This window comes from Pleuronectes platessa, chromosome 14, assembly GCF_947347685.1.
Source record: "Pleuronectes platessa chromosome 14, fPlePla1.1, whole genome shotgun sequence".
Classification (NCBI taxonomy): Eukaryota; Metazoa; Chordata; class Actinopteri; order Pleuronectiformes; family Pleuronectidae; genus Pleuronectes; species Pleuronectes platessa.
In genome coordinates this window covers 23,412,273-23,433,549 of record NC_070639.1, presented here as the reverse complement: position 1 = coordinate 23,433,549, position 21,277 = coordinate 23,412,273, and the positions used below count along the sequence as shown (strand labels likewise).

Genomic DNA, 21,277 nt, shown 5'->3' with positions numbered 1-21,277 from the left:
TTTCCTGTTCTGGCAAAGGCGACAGTTTCCATCGAGCTGAACTATAAAGGTGAGTTTCATGGTTTTTGTTGCATTCTGCTGGAAGTGTGTGTTTTCAGTGTGAGTGTGCGTCCTCACCAGAGTTGTGTGAATTATAACAGTGTGTGTGTAACGGCAGAATGTTCCTGACTCTGATGGGATGGACCCTGGTGACCCTCAGCCTCTGTCGGCCCGTTTGGACCGGTGAGTAAACACCGACTCACACTGATGGGATGATTTCCTGTGTTTGTGTTGATGAGAACTTTTGACACATCTCAGGGTTAATAGAAGTTAATAAAAGTTCATAATAATAAGAGTTTTCTGGATGTGTGGAGGAGGTGGAAACTAATATCGTGGCTCAATTACGAACACTCAGATTCAGACATTTAAGATTAAATCTGAGAAGTTACTCAAAAATAAAGAAAACAAACTGTATTGAGATAAGTAAAAGAAACCATTATTCTTAAGTTAAATTTACTTCATATTAATTAATTATTAATACTAATTTTAAGTCAATGACAATCAGACAAATGTAATTTTTCAATCATGATACTTTAAACGCTTTAAATGATCTTTAAAATGAAGTAGATGATTTTTAATAACTTGAGCTTGGCTTTGGGAACATATGACACGGGAGAGATTTCATACAGGCTGGAACTCAGAGAGATGGAACTTGTGAGATATTCTCAACTCTTACATTATTACCAGTAGATCCAGACTGTTCCTGATGGATCAGACTCTTCATCCACTGAGCGTCACATCTTCCTCAGACCTTCCTTGTTTTTCCATCAGCGGCGAAGGTGACCCAGCCGTACAGAGTGACGAGCATCAGCGGCACAGCTCAGGTCCAGTGCTTCATCCAGCCCCAGCCCTTCTACCTGCAGCAGACCCAACCCTCCGACTACTCTGACCCTGAGGAGGTCCGTGTGACCCTGCTCAGAGGCCTCCACGGCTCCCAGGGCCTCTGCTCCACCACGCTCAACTTCCCCGAGCCCAGAGAGACAAGTGTGGAGGAGGTGGGGGAGGTGGGGGAGGTAGGCTCATTGGTTTTCTCCATCATCCTCTCACTTGTCAAGCTTCTTTTTACAATACAAAGTGTGTGTACTGGCTGTGACTCCTGACAAGTGCCAGCCAGTGTTCGGAGCCATCATGTCCTCAGGCTGTCCGTCTGTTTTTGATTCTTCTGAACTCGATATCTCAAGAAAACCTGGAACATTGTGCAGAAGACCTTCAAACGTACAAGGGACATTCACCTTCTTGTCCTGTGTTCTAAAATATTTTACTGCTTGGATCATGTTATGAACAGTGAATCACGTTAAGAGAAGATTGACCCTGTTGTGTTTCAGGTGCAGTGTTCTGCTGAGGTGACAGGGGGCGCCGTGCAGGTGACCGTGTCAGGACTGAAAGCCGCAGACACAGATTTGTATCGCTGTCAGATCCAGGTCCTCTACCCTCCTCCATACCGGCGGCTCATTGGGAACGGGACCCTCATCCATGTCCCAGGTGAGGACTCGCTCTCTCGTGCACCATCACCCGCTGCGCCCACAGCTCGTGTCTCACTTTCCCGTTTGTCCACAGACAACTGTGACGCTCCCGTGCAGGAGATGGTCCAGCAGAGCGATGAAGAGGAGGGTGAGGAGGGTGAGGAGGAGAAGGAACCAGTCAGCGCCCCTGTGGTGGTCCTGGTGATTCTGGTCATGTTCGTCCTCATCATCATCATCTACCTACAGGTTGGAACATTAATTTATTATTAAATTATGTTTACAATGAATAAATAATAATATCATATTGTCTTTATATTGTATCTTTACTTATTTATTACTCTTGATGGTGTTTCTATTTTCCCTGTAGCTTGGCAAAGTTCCCCATAGAGAGAATAAAAATACACTGTACTGCACCAGATCATGTAGTATTAATGTACCACATCAAATCGTATCGTATATTAATGTATCGTAACAAGTTGCAATGTATTGTATGAATAGTATCAAGTAGTATAGTATTTCATCACATCAAATCATATAGTATCAAATATTATCGAATGGTAATGTTTGTTATCAAATTGTTTCGTATCATTTTATCTTTACTCATGAATTTATTGAGCTGTTTTTGATGTTGTAGAATCTAATGAGGGTCTTACTGAGGCCTTGAGGAGAGATGCTAGGTCTAACTACTTCAGCTAATACAGTGTGTACACGGTGCAGAAGTCTAATCAGCTGAGTTCACAAACCTGAGGTCAAGTAAAGTGTCTTTTCAACAGAGAGAGAAGAAGAAAAAGAAGGTTTGTTGCCCATGAAGCAATTTTTGCCCCAAACCTCTTCGTTAATCTGACCAAGGGGCAGAAATATCAGTGAAACCAAAAAGACACTAAACGTGTGTTTTCCATTTGCAGACTCTCCAGTGTGAACGAGGGAAGAAGGAGCTTGTTGTTCCTGCGCCGGCTGCTGGAAGCTGCTGAGGAGCCACAGCAGCAGCAGCTTTAGAGTTAATGGATTCATGGTTAACGGATGGAGGGAGCACCTCTGTTCTCAATGAGGTTCCACATGTGGACGTCGGTGCAGGAGTTATTTCTTTAGCACCACTGTAATGTTTACATTGTTGTAAACTCGAACTATATTAAAGCGCCGCAGCTTTTTTTATGTTTAAAAACAAAATCACTCGATTTATTATTTGGTAAATGCTTCAGATCATTAAGGTGCATTATGGCCATAAAGGTTATTTGCCTGCAGTCTATTCGTAACTACCTCATGTCTGTGTATTTTGCAATTTTCAGCAAATATTCATGTTGTGTATTTACTTCAAGTAAAATGTTTCAACTTTCATTCGTACAATTTCTTATTCATCTCCTGTTCATATAGAACACATCAGCATTAATTGAATCAATAACGTTCCACATCTGAAGTAACTAAGCAGGATAGAAATCATGAATATTACATCCAAGATTTATGTGAGATAAATGAATGAAAAATCTAAATTTATTATGAAACATGCTGAGTTCAAAGTGACAGGAAATAGCAGAGTAATAGTGCAAAGTAGATCTGATGATGTTGAACCAGAACCACCAGGGGGCCTCACTTCAAGCTTGATGTATGACACTTAAACTAAATATGTTTTTCACGGTCAAACGACAGACAACAAATAATCCCTCCCACCTGTCTGGATCCAAGGCCACTTAGAGAATAAATCCCTTAGTGTGTCTTTATTTTCAAAGATACAGTTTGATTGGCGGCTGTCAATCACTGTGGCTGACACTAAGTTCACCGGGAGCCAGGGAAGAGACCCAGGATGTGAAGGAACTGATCGTGAGTGTTCCAGCAGCCGTTCATGGTTCTGAGCCACGTCCTCAGAATCTGCTCGAGATCAAGAGAATGGGTCGAGATGAATTATGAATATTCAGTTTGTCAGCAGATGCAAGTCGCCCTAGTTACGCTGCTGATGTGACGCTCAAGCTCCCACTGGCTGTTTTCCAGCCACGGAGACTTTTAGTGTGAAAACATTTCCTGCCTGTTGGTTTTAGTTCTCACCTCAAGTCAGTCTTGAGTTTCGCTTGAAGGCAAAAACCAAAAAGAAGAAAAAAAGTATTTTTTGTTGTTGTTATGTCGTTTTAAAGCTCCAGTAAGATTCAGGCGAAAGGATCTATAGGTTGAAATTGAGAATAAAATAATGCTAGTGATGTTTTTACTAGTGTGTAACAATCTAAATTGAACAAATTGCTGCTTTCTTTACTCTAGAATGAACCCTTTATATTTAAATACTTTATATTTAAATACCTTATATTTACATCAGGAGTGGGTCTTCTCTATGTAGGCGGCCATGTTTTTTTCCGGCCTAAATCCTATAAACTGAACCTTTAAAAAAACAAAAAAGGAGAAAAATTATCATTTTTGTTGTTTTGTTTTAAGCAAAGAACTAAAAAAGTTTTAGATTTAGCTTCTCAAGTGAAAACCCCCAAAAAGTGTGCTTCTTTTAGTTTGAAGCCAATCAGGTAATAAGACAATCTCTTAAGATGATTCTGCAACAAGAGAATCACTGACTTTATTTTCCTGGACATAGAATCTTCAAGTAGAACATATTTTCACCAGAGACGGTCTGCCACAGTAGGAGCAGACGGACCAATCAGGGAGCAGAATTCAGTCGGACGGTGCCAATTGAGTCTGTGTGGTTTTAATTTCATTCAGTCACTTTCACAGAAGCACAGACCGTGAAAACAGGATGTGGGTTTGTCTGACGTCTTCTGACTCCTGATGTGACAGATAATAGACAGATACTGTGATACACAGCGGTAACTGTTGTTTTTTAAAACTATATTAGAATATTTTCCACTTTGAATATTAGACAAGGCGAGAGAAGCTTTGTGAAGCTACGAACCTTTTTAAAAAGACGTGTGATTTGTCTGTGGACTGTTGGGATTCATGACCTCATTTTATTCACTTGTATATTTGGATTTTGAGGATTTATATCTTGTGCACCTGAATTCTTTCCTCCTGTGAAAATAGTCTCTCTCCACGCTAATGCGGATATTATGCACAAAAGAAATCGGCCATATCCATGAATTTATATATGTTTTACCCCCTCAGAGAACTCTTTGGTGTAACCGGTGCAGTAACGACACATAAAGTTACTCTAATTAAATTTGTGTTTTTCTGTTTTGAGTAATTTCCTGTTTGCTTTTTGCAGAGAGGAAATTATTATTTATTTTTATTATTTCAGAGCACTTCCTGTCTTGTCTGTTTTCCGGGAATACATTTTAAAAGACAGCGTATGATTCCCGACCTTCGTTGATTATTAATTATTCTCCTGGTGTGGTCACCTGTTAGTTCTGGACCAGGCCTCTTTCTTTGACCTTCTCTTTATTCTCTGTGACTTTGAAACCTCTGTGTAATGTGCTCTCTGGACACACAGCGCCACACTGTCAGAACTCATCATGGTTTCTCCAAATTCACATGAAGAGACTCGCTGCTACAGGAAATGGTGTCACACCCGCAGAAACTTCATTTCACACAGCAGCAGTTTGATTGACAGCTGATAAACAAACTAACCCCAGACTCTGATGATATCAGCTCCGAGCTCCACCTCAAGGAAGTGATTTTTTTTCTCACCTCAGTGACAGGTTTTCAGTTGTTGTTCAGGTTTTTACGAGAAAGGAGCAGAAACGCTGAGATGATCTTCAACATCTTCATCATCTTCATCAGCACGGTTTATCTGAGCTGCCACCAAAGTATCGGTACTGTCCATTTTTACTGTATTATAATAATGAAAATACAGAAGAACCAATATTAACGATTAGTGAAACATATACTGGTCTTCACTTTTATTTTATACAAGCACTTAATTGTTGTTAGAAATTGGTTTTACATTGATTTTCATTATGAACTAGTATATGAGCACCAGGCATAGAACAAAAATGTGTGGAGGAAGATTTTATTTTTCCTTTTGCATTTCGAGACTAAAGCTGAAATTAATTCAGGAAATTTTGTTTTGTATTTTGTGAGTAAGACGTAAGTTAATATGTAGGAATAAAACTAAATCACAGGAAGATTTTTAGAGATATATAATTTTCAAAGATAAGCCGCATTATGGAGATTCAAGTTGTAAAGTTGAGAATAAATTAAACTTCTTTGGTCGTTAGAAGTTCCGTTATATTATCTCCTCAGTTTGTTTATGACTACGAGAAAATTTCCTTGTTACTAGAATTGATTAATAGAATTTCACCAGTTTATCTCTTATAAGGTGTTTTGTTTTTGTTTTTCTTAAAAGTTCAACTTTGATCTTGAAATTTAAAGATTATCCTCGACTTCCTGACTTTATTCTTTCACGTGCTCGGCCCTTTAATATCCCTCCGTACACAGCAGCTTGTCCATGTGTTAAATAAAAGAGGAGTAAATCTTCAGATGAGGAAAAGAAAAGAAGAAAGTGGTGAATTGAAAATGTGAAACAAAGTTCTGAAGGAAGCAAAAGCAAAACCTGTCAGTAAGTTGTTTACACTGGTGTTTTCAGGGAGTCCTTCTCAGTGGTCAGATTTCAACGTGACGCAGCCGGAGCATCAGACGGTGAACCAGGACGGGGTGGCCTCCATCAGCTGTGAACACGATGCACCAGTCAGCTCCATTTTGGATGTTCGACTCAACCGTGTGTCGTATGTAAACTGGTTCTGCCTCCGATTTGTTTCTATTGTCTCGATTCTCTGTGGTTTCACTGTCTGTGCTTCTCACATTAAAACAAAATATGAATTTATTATCGCTATTACATCAGACACAGACCAAATATGACATTTTATACAGATCATAGACTTTGTTTTAAAGATGGACGACCCTAAAATATTCCTAATTTGGGCGCATCTTGTGCTTTTGACCTTCAACTGGGATCAGTCTGTGGAGCAGTGATCCTGGCGAGGTGAGCTCGACCAATCAGAAGCATCAGACACATGAACAAACATCAGTGGGATAAGAATAATAAATACTTATTATTATACTTGATTCAATTTTCCACCTGCTATGCTTTGGCTTCACTTTTGAGGAGCTGTCATGTCGTCCATCTTTTGTGAACAGTCTGTGGCAGCCGAAAGGCTTGGCCAAGATTGTGCACAAGTCTTAGCTTAGCTTAGCTTAGCATAAGAGACTGAAAACAGGGGGAAACGTATTATATCTTTAGCCTGTGCTGAAAGGTTCAGTGTGTACGATTTAGATGAATTTTTATTGGCAAAGAAATTGAACATAAAATAATCCTAGTGATGTTTTCACCAGTGTGTTTCATCTAAATTGTACGATGATTGTTTCTTGTTTCTTTATTTTTTATTGTTGTTTCTTTACTCTAGATAAATACTTAATATTTACATCTGGAGCAGGTCCTCTCTGGACAAACTAAACATCTTTTGAGTTGAATGACAACTGAAGGTTTCCACAAGTTCTCCTTCATGCTCAGCTGCAACATGCAACTTCACCACTAGATGTCACTATATTCTACACAGTGAACCTTTAAGCCAAAGTGTAAAATGACAGTCACACGTGAGACTGTTTCGTGGTTACTTTCCCTAAACATTGAAATATGCCCTTTTACTGATCAGCTGATTGATGATGATAACTTTATCTTTTCTCAGACAGGGCCAAACCTCGATGCTCTGCCAGAAGGGGGAAAAAAACTGTAAGGACATCTTCATGTATCCACAGTATCCCAACAAGTGTCTCTTCATCATCCTGAACCTCCGGCCAGAGGACATGGACGCCACGTACCAGTGTGAGTTCACCGTGAAGAAAGATGGCATTGAAAAGACCAAGACGGGAACCCCGACCAGACTGAGGCCAGGTACGTCTGAGGCTTAGTGAAACAAAATATTCTGTTTCCTTTTATGCTTTTAAAGAGACTTGCAATTTTCATGCTGCAACAAACTGTCAAAAATTCAGAAGGAAGACATTTTTCTTATTTTCAAGAAATCCAAAGCGTCACATCGTTATTTCTGTTTTCGTCAAATGCTAAAGAACAGGAAACAGATCAACTCTGCTGTGTGAGTGTGTTAGTGGTTTTAACGAATCAGAGCAGGAGGAAACATCATGATGCAAATGAAAGCTCCGGCCACAGAAGAGTAAAAATAAATGTGTGTCATAGAAGATAAAAGAAAGGAAATTAAGTGATTAAAGTTGATTGTAAAGGAGAAAAAACTGAAGATAACTTTTAAATGAAACTGTTTCATAAGTTCAAAATGTCACAGAGGGGGACTGCATCCCTCCTCCTCCTCCTCCTCCTTCTCCTCCACCTCCACCTCCTCCTCGTCCTCAGCCTCATGACCTCACCTGGATGCTGATTGGTCTGATGGCTCTGTTTCTCCTGTACGGCTGCGTCATCACCTGCGTCTTCATCAGGCTGAGGGTGACTGTACGTCGTTGTCCTTCTATCTCTGAGTAAAGATACCTGGGGATGATTTGAAGTATTGTAGGAATCTTTGACATGAAGGCCGCAGGAGGCTTAACTTCAGGAAATCTTTTTATAATGATATATTTCAGGTCAGAACAATATTTAAATCAACCATGTGGAACTATTACTTCCCATTTACTCTATATTTTATTTTGGAATGAACACTGGAGCTAAATACCCCGAAAGTAAAAACCCTGTTCATTTTCTGACTAGAGATTTTAACTATCAGCTATAATATTTTAACCATCCTAGGTAGAAGGACCACAAGTAACGAGAGTTTAAACTTTTTTTATTCTCCTGTAGACGTGACTAGACTACCCACAATCCTCAGCTGTGATCATGACGTGTTTTACTCACTGAACTACAAACTTTACATTTATTTCTGTTCCTGTTTTACAGAACCAAAACCATAGACTTGATCATGAGAACTCTACCTATGTGGAAATGAGAAAAGCTCCTCTGCGGGCGAAGTGACCTCTGACCTCTCCACGTCTGGTGGCTCGTGACTTTTTGTCACCGACATAAAACAGCGGCTTCCTCCGAGTCGAGCTGAAACACAACAGTCCCAAACTCTCACTTGATTTGCTTCTTGATCATGCACTACCGCAGCTAACCTGCAGGAGGTGACAAAGAGATGTTTTTTTTTGCTGTTGCTCGAGTTCATCACTGCTTTTACAGAAGAACAATATGTGGTTACAAGCTATTATTCATTATATTGAATATAAATATATGTCCAACTCTTTTTAATCTACCGTCGGATGTTTTCATCTTCAGTTAATCCCTGCAGCTTAGTATTTAAAACATCTTGTGCGGCATTTAAATATACTAATATAGGAAAACTGCTACAAATAAACGCATAGACTCTTATTGATTGGAGAAACAGCAGTAATGAGATTTTTAGCTGATCAAACAAGCACGACTGGATCCCGTCATAAACAAGTAAAGTAGGTCGTTATTCTCACGGGGATTTTGTGAAGCGTTGAGTAAGAACACAAGAAGAATAGTAGCAGCCTCTAATCCCTGTCTGTGGGTTTGAGCTCGGAGACAATCAGGGAGATTAGGGGGGGGGGGGGGGGTGGAGCTGCTGTGTGCTGACAGAGTCATTTTAATACCATGATGACTTATTATCATGAACAGTACAGGTGAATGTGTTATGGGCCAAGTTCGCACGAGGCGTTCAATGACTCACAGGATCATGAAGGTGTCATGATCCAGCATCACCGGGCTCAGTTTTAAATATGTACTTATACATATATATATATATATCTGTGTGTAAAAAGAAGATTCCTCTGGTGGCAATTTCAATTCTTCTCCTTTTCCTATTTCCTTATTTTACCCTCTGATTTAAACTGATCATGGTTTCCTATTTTATACCCTTTGCTGCTGGAACAGAACATTTTCCAATAGTGAGATTAATAAAAGAAAGTCGTATCTTGTCATATTAGTGTGCATCTTTAGATATTTTTTAACATCATATTGTGTCTTTGTGTATCGAATCTTATTGTATCTTACAACATCTTATAGTATCTAATCGTATCTTATAACATTGTATCTAATAGTATCTTGTCTTATCGAATCTTATCTTATTGTTTTTCATTGTATCATATTGTATCTTTGTGTATCGTATCTCCTAGAATCGTATATCTTATCGTATCTTATCTAAATTCTACACATTTGTCCTGATACTTAATAAACACGGTTTGAAAGATGTACACCTTGAGGATTTAGATTTACATTTCACAATGAAGATGAGTTGATTCTGTTTATATCTCTTCTCCACGTTCATTGTTTTAATTTTTCCTCATCATTAGTCACTTTTTATGTTTCTATCGTAAAGTTAAAGAGCAGCTGAAGGAGGCAGTGTCATTTAGAGAAGAAACACTCACGTTGATGCTCAGGGTTTGTCTTGTTGAAGTGTAGACACACATACATACATAAAACGCACAATTAGGCCCTAAATGATGAATTGTAACGACAGTGAAAAGATTTAGATTTATTTTTTATTTAAAACATTTATTGTCTTTAAGTGTTGCTCTTGTCAGGTTGCATCATCACTTGCTGTGTTTTTGTTTGCATCATGTGTTGATGTGTGTATTTTACATCATGTGTTTGCATTGGAACACGGATGTTTTCCTTCACACGTCTGATTGGAGAAGAGCCGCTGAGATTAGAGGATTAAAAACAAGAAGGTGTGAATTCTTGATGAGAGCGATTCACGAGAGAGTCATTAACATTGTGTGGATGTTTGTGTCGTTAGGTCCTAAGTGTCTGTGTGTGCGTGTGTGTGTTTGTGTGTGTGTGTTCGGTTGTCTATCTCTCTGTTGATGAATGTGGTTGTTGTTTTCTCCATGAAACCAAGAATCTAAATAATAATAACTTTATTTATAGAGCTTTTCAAAATCTACTAAGGAATCACAAATATGAAAAACATGTATTAATTAGAAAGAACTGAATCTTTAAAAACTAAATTCAAAGAAATATAATAAAAATTCAGGTAAAATCAGGAAATGCTCTGAGAACAGAAGGCTGCGAGGATCTCAATGTACTTGACGGCTTGTAAAATACTAAAAGGTCTGATATGTAGCTGCGAGAACAGTCATGGAAAACTTTAAGAGAAATCAGTAAAAGTCCTTTTCAAAATAATAGTCCCTGTTCCAATGATGAGGCCTCAACACACGACTTTTATCCAAAGGCTTTTACATGTAAGATTCACGATTTAAATTATTCATGTCTCTTTCACACTTGTTGTTTACAGCGTTCATGGTTTTTCCACATTCAGTCTTCAGGGCACATGAAAACACTGAAGTCGGACCACACAACTCTGAAAACGGTTTCTTCTGGGGAACCCATGAAGGGCCAGTTTCACACAGGAATACTGTGGTTGCCCTGAGGTTGTGTGTTCATGTGAACCGATGCAGCTGTTCCTCCACCCACTGGGCTGCTCATAACCACAGTCAAAGCAATATAACCTGAATGTGAGTGTAATGTAGCCGAAAAACCTGTTACAACATTATTACAACTTAAATAAAGTCAAATCCAGGAGAGGTGAAATGAAATAGATTCCTCTCCTCCGTCCCCTGCACCTTCAGGCTGTCAGGCCTCTAATATGTTGCAAGTTTTCAATATAACACAAAAGTACTAAGAATATAGCATAATAACAACAAAATAAATAAAGAGTGTCCATTTGGAGACCGTTTGTGTCACAGTGGTGGAAGCAGACTGTCCCATTTCAAAAGGCTCCTTCAAAGGCTGCAACACATGCGTCCTCTGATCCCAGAGAAGCAAAGGGTCCAACTGGTGGACCAACCTCTCCCAGGATTCATTGCGCTTCAGTGATGAACCGCCTTTCCAAGAGGTAACGTCCAATCAACTCGACCGAACAGCCAACGCCACACATGCTGAAACACACAAGCTGAACAAGCCAACTTTCTTGTTGTGTCCAACTTTCGGCGGAGGTGGTCTTCGTGCGCCGGGTAGACCTCGTTCTCCAAAGGATGCTCCTGAATAAAAACAAAGTTCACAGCCCTGACACACACATGGAGACCTACCAACACATGTCACGTGTCAGGATTTGAATTCATCTTGGAGTTTATGTGCGTGTCTGCATGTGTGTGTTTGTGTGATGTTATGTAAAGCGGTAACCTTTTGCACTTTGTGGTTGGTTGGACAAACCTGAACTCGTCATCCCTCCGTCTTCTTCCCTGGAGCTGAATCTGAAGTGACAAACCGAACAATGAGCCTGTCAATCTCTTTCCTGCCCCGTTACATTCCAGATAAGATCAATTCATCATTTCAGCTTCTGAAGGTTTTTCTTTCGTCTTGTACAATAGTTTAAAAAAAAGCCAGCATGTCCAACCAGTTATAATTAGTATGTGTTACAGAGCTAAATATAGACTCAGCCGTGAGCAGCGATTTGCTTGTTGTAACCATTTCATGCTTAAAGGCCAAAAAGGTTATTTCAGTCTTTGAATTGTCATTAAAGAAGAAGTCTTTGCTGTCTGGAGTTTGCATGTTCTCTAAGTCTCAGGTGCTTTTCTGTCCCCAGAATCAAAACTAAACAGGGAGAAGCAGAGATCATCGTTCAAAGCAACGCTGAAGACTTTACTGCGTTTGCCACGGCCTTTTGTTAAATCCACTTATAACCCCCCCCCCCCCCCCCCCCCCCCATGACCCTTAAAGGATGAGCATTATAGATGAAGGATGCTCTTTGGACTGGTTGGTACGGTGGTGCAGTGGTTCTTACTGTGGGCTCACAACAAGAACGTTCTGGGTTCGAACATGGTGGCTGACGAAGGAGCATTTAATCATCTTATAGTTGTTCTCTGGGTTCTGCCGACACTTTAAAGACACTCAGAAAAAACGTGGAATAGATATTAAAATGTTTACAGACCAATCTGGGCCGTTTACAATAGAAAAGTATCCACAGCACTGTAAAACGTGTAGTTTGAGTCATAACACTGTTTGAATACTGTGTTGAGTCATATTACTGATGAATAGTTGGAGCACATTGTGTCTGTGCTCCTTCAGGAGGAATCTTTGAATGTTGGCGTTGATGATCTTGACACCTGAACTCTGTCAGGTTGTCATCACAGTCTCCATCTCTAACCCTCAGTTAATTACAGAGTGTTTAGAAGCTGGAATGTTCCATGACAGAAGCCAGTTTAGTCACAAGGACCAGAAAGAGAATGTGTTGAGGACAAAACAAGTGAACAGACACAGAGACAGTGTCAGACAGAGAACTGAGTCGTCCACACAGACAATCGGTCCGAAGCGTCCGGTGAAACGTCTCCTCCAACACAAAGCTGCTGCACTTCAGTTCCTACCACGGTAAGAACAACCTGGAAACTTCTCCTCCTGCCAGTTTCTATGAGTAATAATTACTTTTAAGACAGGATTCTTTTTATATGTACACATTTCTTTTCAAGATATATTTTAATTTCAGAATAAGTGATATTTGCACATCTGACAATATAAACATTTTAATAAAAAGGTAACTTCCACCTTGTGCTTTTGTTTTTGGTCAAGTGAGAAACGCTGTAGCTACGAGGTTCATTCACACGTTTGGATCGCTTTTGTTGTTTTAAAAAACAGAAAAATATTGATATCTTTTTCGATGGTCCCATAGATTGTGTTAACAGTGTTAATGTCATTAAGTTGGAGGCTCGATGGCTGAATGTTTAGTTCCCATGTGAGTTGTTCCCCTCTCGGTCTCTCCGACTGAATTCATCAAATAAAGAAGTTGAGAATCACTTTAGAAAAGTATAAATGCAAACGTGTTGAATTCAGTTTGAATGTACCAGTTGAGAATGGAACATGGGACAGTGACGGCCGATAAGCAGTTAAATGTTAGACCGCTGCTGTGATGCAAATGATCATTAAAGCTGAAACAAGAGTGATTGGATTTACTTCAGTGGAAGAGCATCTGTTGCCTCAGGAGCTTTCAGGTGAAACACTTCAAGGATTTCAAAAATGCTTTTATTCATGATTTGGGGGAAGAGGAGAAAATGAAAAAACAACACAATTTAAATACGTCCATTTTATACTTTTGCACAATTTTCAGTTTGGAAAAAGTGTAACGGAGACTTTACAAGTGTGTGTAACTGTGTTTCAGATCCCGACCGGCCGCCAGCATGTTCAACATATTACACCTGGCTGCACTCAGTGTGCTCGCAGGTGAGAGGTTACACAACTCACACACAACCACTCACTTCATTCACACTGACAAGATGTCGTTGGTAAGCCTCCTACAGATGAGTGACAAATTAACGAAGTAGAAAAGTGTTAAGTGATGTTCTACCAGAATTAGTATTAAAATAATTTTCCGTAAAATAAAATACCTACAAGAGTTCAGACCTTTGCTGCGAAAATATGACCTCTTCTTTTATTTTTCTTAAATCATAAAACAAAAAATAAACCTCAACAAATTGACTCCTGAGGTCTGTTTTTATTCATAATGTAACAACAGATCCAACCAAAAATAACGTGTCTCAATATCTTCAGGTACGGCAACAACCCAGATCTTTACCGGTTCAGCTGAATTGAACATCACGTCGTGCCCCATCAATCTCTACGGACAGAAATATGACAAAATATATGTGAGTAATAAACAGTCAATGTGTTTTAATCAACCTACCAATTACGTTTATAACTAAATAATCAAATGTTTACAAGCTGACATGTTCCTATCGATGTTGTGTCTCCTCCTGTCCAACAGGTGAGCTTCAACGCCAGCAGATTTACTGTTTGCTCCAATGGCCAGTACGAATCTGGAATCAAGAACGACTGCATTCTGATATCTGCAGGAGCGGCTGACAGAGGTAGCCTGGTCACGTTCCCCATGGTTATCCCAACTGGATCTGAGCTCCATAACAAGTTACCGAACCTGAAACACGCTGGGAAATGTGGCCATGTGATTACATTAAATGACAGTACACAAGCGCCGGTGAGACTCAGAGGGGAACTTGTTCTGACACATGTTGTTTTCAGCTCTTCGGATTTTAAAAACGTTTCTTTTCTGTGTTTTGTCCAAATTCATTTCTCAGATTCAAACAATCGAACTTGGCAATTTTGAGCCACAAGCGGTTCTGGGAATCAAGACGTTACCTGGATACACTGCTTCTCATCTCGTGAGTAAATTAATCAGGAGAGTATGACGGGTATGAGTTGGTCATTGTTCTGTTGGTTGTGTTGAGTCTCGTGTTTAAATCCCGATTTATTAACGATATATCTGTCGAATTCTTGGACGATTACTAGACATTTGTTTTTTTTGCACTTTCCAGGAACTAGACGTGGAGGTCAATGGCCTCACAGTCTTTAAACAGAGATTCCCTACAATTGTAACAATAGCAGGTCTCTTCACAGAAATAAGCGGTTGTAGACGCTCTGGTGAGTAAACAGAATATTTATTAAAATACATTTTTTGACCTAGACGCAAAAATCAAAATCACCATTATGCTTTCTTGAGGCTATGGTGATTTTTTAAACGAACTAAATATAGTTTTCCTGACTTCTAGGCATTGTTTATCAGACAAACACGACAGTTCGAGACCCAAGCAGCTGCTCCACTGTTTCCTGTGATGCGAGTGGAGTTGCGACTGCTCTCAGTGTCTGTGATCCCATGGAGACTTGCAATGGAAATGGCAGGTAAAATAAAATTCCATAAGTTCTTCATGAGTTTCAGTCGTTACCAAACACTGATGGTGTTTTGTTCTGTTTGAATATGGTCCTCCGCCTCCATCAGCTGCATCATCTCAAACAACGTGTGCACCGTGATCGGCTCCACGGTCATCGGTTTCGCTGGGCAGGTCCAAGCTGTCCCGGACCGCTGTGGCTACACTCTGTTCAAGTCCACATCCATCCCCGGCTTCCAGGTGGTGGGCGTCTTCCAGGAGAGACGCCGGAAAGACGTCAGCTTTTTGAAACGTGTGATCCTGCAGCTGGACACGGCGGGAGCTCAAATCTCTCTGGAACAAGGGAGTCGAGCTCTGGTGAGTCACGCTCCATAGAACCCGCTGCTGCACAAAGAGCTGTTCACCTGTTTATTCAAAGTTTGGTGAAAGAACCCTGAACTGGAGAATCTGCTGATGTTGCTGTCGTCTTGATCGACACCGTTGATACAGAGCGCTAGAGTTTATTAATTTAATATTGACTCGTATGACTGAATATGCCATAAGATGAACGGTTCTCTAGATATTCGAGAGATTTCTCGAATCAGTAGACAGATGATTGTGATGCTTGTTTCTTTCTTTGATAATGAAAACCATGCTAATTATGATAAAAGTTCAAATTGGATTCATCATTTTGCACATGGTCTTTTTTTCTGACTCGTTGCTCCACTGCTGTGATGAAGCTTGACACCAGAGAGCTCAGACTCAACACCACAGTGATGGTGGTCCATGGGTGGGAGCTCACCAAGGACCAGACTGGAGTGACGGCTAAGATGTCAGCCTCCAACTTCACAGTTTCTGTCCACTTCGATGGCTCCATCACTCACATCCACTTGAGAGGTACAATGTAAATCCTTGATTCTTAGTAATAAGGCTGAAGGTGCCATGTTGGGGGTGAAGTATGGAGTCAAATTCATCTGCGCTGATCAGGCACCACAAACCCAACAAGAATCATATTTGTATGACGTGGTATAGAGAGTGATATGAGTACTCGTACTTCCGTACTTGTACTGCATTTGATCTGTGGAACAAATAAAATGGCGTCATCTGCATAAAAGTGGACAAGAAGTGCTGATTGATGGGTTTATTTGATCACAACCACCATCTGCCATGTTTCTTCTAACTATTCTTTGTTAATAACTGAGTCACATGCTAAACACAAGGCTGTTAAATGGTACTAATCAAATATTTAAGATGATCTAATATGAGACGCTAATGCAAGAATCATTACGTTCGATATTGATCTGCTCGTCACTATTTGAAGCCTTTGTTTTGCTCCACTTGCAAAGTTCATTGATCCGTCACGTTTCCCTTTCTGAAACTGGTCAGGGCCAAATGGACACGACGCTCACGGGTTCTGTGGAAACTCCAGTCGGACTGTGAGTGAAGAGAAAGTCTCCACACACAGTGACACCGGGTGAGACCTCGAACACAACGTCCCACACCAGCCGAGTTGTAGCTCTGATAAAAGGAACTGATCTGACGCTGCTTATTGCCCCACAGCTGTGACAAGCAGTATAACGAGGCTGCGGACCCGACTATCAACTGCAGCACCTCCACTGACTGGTAAATGCAAACTGAACCAATTGTACTGAATCCTGGAATTAGACGAACTGGAGGTTTCTCTATCCACAACGTCGTGAAAACAAGAGCATAGTATTATAACAGTTAGCTAGCTGCCCCTTCGTGTATGTGTCCTCACCGGTTTTGCATGACATTTGCAGAACAGCTCACTTTAATAAAGATTTGCTAGATTGATCAAATGAAAGACCGGTGGGTTGATTTTAGAAAGAGCCTCATTGATCAAGAGCTGAGGATCACGACCGGAACCTGTCTCTGAAGTGAAGGTTTACATTTCCACCAGGAAGTTCTATCAACTGTCATTGGAGGCAAATGGGATAGATGTTTGTCTTGTGCCATAGGAACGGTCTAAATTATTAATGGGAGTATTATTGATTTTAATTTTGTAATATTGACTGATTGTATTTGCCTCTGTCCTGTCATATTTGATCTAGATAGAACTTTTAAAGCACTTTGTAACATTGAAAAGTAACTATTCTTTATCCTCTGCATCACTGGAACAGGTGTAACCTCCTGAAGCAGGCTCCCTTTACTGCTTGCAGCATGCAACATGACTCAGAACCCTTCATTGCTGCTTGCACACAAACGCTGTGTAAATACCCTGAAGGGGATGGTCTCAAATGCCAGTTCCTGGAGGCGTACGCCAGAGCCTGCAGCCTCTCCAACATCACAGTGGAGGAATGGAAGTCAGAGACCCGATGCTGTAAGGCTGTGACTCAATATCTTCTGTTTTATGGTTTAAATTAAGACTATTTATCTCTACTTCAACATTAAGACAGGGTCCAGCTTCCAGTTGCAAATCTCAGCACTGAAACTGAAACATTACACGTTATAGGCCTGCTTTGTCTAATCAGACTCAAATACATTCACACGCATGTACTGACATTTTCTTGTGAACCTTCTGTGAGACTGATCATTGTCTGAGATCAACACTCGTGTGCGTCTGTGTCTGTTTGCAGCTGCTTTCTATCAGGGCTCCTGTCAGGACACGTTCTGCAGTGATCACGAGTTCTGTGGGCAGAAGAGCAACGGGGGAACCGGCTGCGTCTGCCGGGCCATGTTCGCCTCCAAGTACAACTCAACCAGCACCTTTGGTGAGTCGGCTTGGACTCAAGAGAGTCACAACTCTTTTTATAATTTGTCTCAGATTTATGGAATAAGTGGAATATCCATTGACCTCACTTTAGGAATTAGAGGATCTGAATAGATGATTTGTCACCTGTCGTGGTCAGAAACCTCTTAATGAGGCCCTATGTGTTTCATTGGCTTGCATATTCAATTCAAATTTGCCAAATGAAGAGATTTAGCACCAAATAATTTGTCAGCCCCTGAAAAGATGTTATTCAACGTATAATTAACAACTGAATGTTCCTCCTTTCTGCTATTTGGACTAAAGCTAACTGATCTTTATATGTTGTCAGGAGAGCCAATGGTCTGCGAGCAGAACGCTGCTAAGCTGACTATGGCTAAATGTCTCTTGGAGGACAAAGGCATCGACTTCTCTGTCTTACATCTCAATGACGAGGCCTGCAAAGGTGAAATGGACAATGAGACCCACATGGTGACGTTCGGCTTTGACAGAACCAAAACCTGTGGAGCAGTGATCCTGGTGGGTTCCTCTCAGGAGAACTTTTAGTAACTGCTGCAGCCTTAAATGTTTAAATGAAGGTGCAGTAACAATGTTTGTCTCCATGTGTCCCTACAGGCAAACAACAGCCAAATCCTCTACAAGAACACCATCGTGAACCGGAACAGCTCCATGTACGGCATTATCAACCGTCAGGACTCGGTTCATCTGGACTTCTCATGTCTGTACGATCAGCCGGACATCAGGACCTTTACCTTCACACTCAAAGACAGGTGTGTGCTGGGTGAACGGTTCCAGAGGCGACGCCTTTGAGAACCAAAAACTGAGCTTAACTTACTTTTTAAGAGATGAAGACTGAACTGAACTCTGTCTTTGCCTTCCAGCTCCGTCACCCAGCAGATCACTTCTGGACAATGGATTTACAATCTCACCATGAAGGCCTACAAGGACCTTATCACCAAGGAAGCCTTACCACAACGTACTGAAATGCAACTGGACGAGACGTTGTGGGTGGAGCTGAACGCGGATGGGCTGGATGACAAAATGGTTGCAGTGGTGACGGACTCCTGCTGGGCGACCGACCAGTCCAGCCCGAACGGAAGCCTGAGATATGACCTCATCATCAAAGGGTGAGATCACAGACTACATGACGATACGTAACCATTTCCTCCCACTGTGCAAACATGAAGCAAAAAATATCCCAGATCCCAGTGATTGTGGAGCGGGATCAAGTTCTCATTGATACATGAGCTTCACCAATCACGACCCAGCCTGAGAGGAAGCTGACCCAGTCTCACCTGAACCCGAGAGAGATTCTGTTCTTCTGGCACCAACCCGACCTCAGCCCAATGTTTGACCTGATCCAGATCGTGTGACCTCACTTTTTTAGATCTTTCATGTCATCTATCTTTAAATACTCTACGGCTGAGACACACAAAGATGCTTGTGGGGATCATATCCCTTCATGTCTGCTCTTCTGTCTGTTTGAGTAGCTGCCCTAACCCCGCTGACTCCACGGTGGAGGTGAAGAACAACGGACAGGGACCATCCAACAGTTTCTCCTTCAACACGTTCCAGTTCTCTGGACAGGATGGTGAGGTCTTCTTGCACTGCAGAGTGACGCTGTGTGTCAAGAAGGGTAACAACTGCATCCCGGTAGGTCCACAGCTCCTGACTAGATCATATTAAGTTATATAAAGATGTATGAGTAGATATTTTTAATTTTTGTATCACACTTGAAACGGAACTTCTGTCATTTGATTTCCTCAGAGATGTGGCCCGGGTGACAGAAGACGCAGGTCCATCATGTCAAAGTATGAGGATGAAAACCCTGCCTTCATCAAACTGGCCTGGACTTATTGAGTAAGTGCAATTCCCCTGCTGACGGATGTAGGGGGGGGGTCACCCTTATGCGTTGGCTGAAATAGAAACAAATTCTTCCCATATTTTTAATTTCCCATCGCAGTTTGTAGAAGATACATCTTGACAATTTCAAGATCAATGACTGACCATAACTTGGGTTTGGTTATTTTCTCAGGTTTCCATGGATGCTCAGAACGGCTGAAGCTCAGGAAGAGTCATTGATCTTTCTACAGATCTGTAATGGCACATGAAATATTCATACATAATTATACATGAAGCAACCAGACGTCCATGCTGATCCTCTCTAGGCTTTGAATACGTTGGGTCTTGATTCCGGGGTTTCTGGGGTTGTTTTTTCCTGTCGGGGTGTAAATGATTTTCTGCAGCAGAGGTATGTTATATATCATCAGCTGAATGTGTGAGCGGGGCTTCCTTAGGGCTCTACAGACTATACAGACTATGAAGAGTGAGCTATAAGGTTTTATATAGATGTGGCTGGTGACAGCGCCACCATGTGGGTTAGAGTTAGGGTCGATCCTCCTGTAGAGCTTCGGTATGATTTTGAAATCCAAGCAGAACTTCAACCTGGTTAGAATAAAAGTCAGGTTCATTTACCTTTATTATGAAAGTGTATAATCAATAAAAAGCATCAGTGGAATATAATGAGTTGTGTATTCTGTTGTGTTGTCATCCCTTTCCATTGGTTGTGTGTCCATTTGTGAGGAGGCTGGTGCTACTACTCAATGACCCGGTCAAAACTACTCAATAGGTCAAGAGAGAGCTCGTAACAGTTTGCTGTGGATCCAGTATTTTTCTTTAACATTACCACATAGCAAAATAGTTTTGGCTCAGATTTGACCTACGTCCCACGCAAGGATTAGGGTTAGCCTATCCCTAACCCTAACCCTAACCCTAAACCTAACCCTAACCCAGATCTGGGCCACAAGTGAACCATGGAAATACTGCATGTCAACCAAAGGTGGCCCCAAGTAGTAGTGTGTTTTGTATATTTCATGCTTTTGAAATGTTCAAAGTTTGACAATTCATGGATTTTGATGAATATAATTTGAATCTAGCAGATTTAAATGCAGGTCCATGAGGGAACTGTTGGAGGAATGAACTTTAGTGACATTTCAGTTATTGTCCCTAATTTCTGTATAGTTGTAAAATGTTTTAAGAGTCAAATTCAAGTTAAACGGAAGTTTTACCAAACACACACACACACACACACACACACACACACACACACACACATTGTGTTAATAAACCCCTGCAGTGCTCGGTGTGACCCATCAGCTGAACCTCTGTGGATGAGAACAGTTTCACACCTGCTTTCATTAGCGTCCCATAGTGACAGGACTGCAATCAGAGGTGTCACTGCAGCACAACACAAAGTCAACATCAACACACGATCAACACATGATGCAACTATTGCTCTGTTCACCAACAGTTCAAAGTAAACAAGTAAAGTTTGGAGTTTCACTTCAACCACTACACATCAACATGAACCTTACATGACCCATTGGCCCAAATCACAAAGTAATCGACCTGAACTAACCTCTTGTGATATCAGCCTCGCAAATACGATACAACAGTTTGACAGACGTCTCTTTAACAGACGTAATAGTGAGGCGGGTATTGTTGAACCTTTTAGAAG

At 41.0% G+C, this 21,277-nt stretch overlaps 3 protein-coding genes across 7 annotated transcripts in view; all 3 read left to right on the top strand.

Moving 5' to 3' along the window:
* cd28 (CD28 molecule) overlaps positions 1-2,837 on the top strand; it is a 4,479-nt gene extending 1,642 nt beyond the window's left edge. For 2 of the 4 annotated variants that reach the window (XM_053439937.1, XM_053439938.1), the window contains 6 exons: positions 1-49; positions 158-222; positions 811-1,052; positions 1,365-1,521; positions 1,597-1,748; positions 2,408-2,837. The exon at positions 1-49 is cut by the window's left edge. In XM_053439937.1, the coding sequence (XP_053295912.1) occupies positions 159-222; positions 811-1,052; positions 1,365-1,521; positions 1,597-1,748; positions 2,408-2,473 (681 nt within the window). In that variant the 5' untranslated portion in view covers positions 1-49; position 158 and the 3' untranslated portion in view covers positions 2,474-2,837. Of the gene's footprint in view, positions 50-84; positions 223-810; positions 1,053-1,364; positions 1,522-1,596; positions 1,749-2,407 lie in introns of those variants that run through there. The other 2 variants (XM_053439939.1, XM_053439935.1) reach the window with 2 other exon arrangements.
* Positions 2,838-5,028: 2,191 nt separating this feature from the next.
* LOC128456195 (uncharacterized) lies at positions 5,029-9,635 on the top strand. Of its 2 annotated transcripts, none has more exons than XM_053440282.1 (5): positions 5,029-5,239; positions 6,013-6,151; positions 7,112-7,317; positions 7,706-7,884; positions 8,323-9,635. In XM_053440282.1, exons 1-5 carry the CDS (start codon positions 5,176-5,178, stop codon positions 8,395-8,397), a joined length of 663 nt encoding a protein of 220 aa, XP_053296257.1. In that variant the 5' UTR covers positions 5,029-5,175; the 3' UTR covers positions 8,398-9,635. The 2 variants fall into 2 exon arrangements, with proteins under 2 accessions (XP_053296257.1, XP_053296258.1); XM_053440283.1 differs by having other exon boundaries at positions 5,033-5,239; positions 7,721-7,884.
* A 2,509-nt stretch (positions 9,636-12,144) lies between these two features.
* LOC128455551 (uncharacterized) lies at positions 12,145-20,217 on the top strand. Its single transcript, XM_053439217.1, has 19 exons — positions 12,145-12,750; positions 13,535-13,596; positions 13,924-14,018; positions 14,138-14,365; positions 14,466-14,549; positions 14,703-14,808; positions 14,937-15,066; positions 15,164-15,410; positions 15,773-15,929; positions 16,419-16,506; positions 16,593-16,655; positions 17,174-17,373; positions 17,630-17,764; positions 18,092-18,279; positions 18,376-18,530; positions 18,642-18,887; positions 19,251-19,413; positions 19,528-19,620; positions 19,796-20,217. Exons 1-18 carry the CDS (start codon positions 12,464-12,466, stop codon positions 19,618-19,620), a joined length of 2,727 nt encoding a protein of 908 aa, XP_053295192.1. The 5' UTR covers positions 12,145-12,463; the 3' UTR covers positions 19,796-20,217.
* The last annotated feature ends 1,060 nt before the right edge of the window (positions 20,218-21,277 follow it).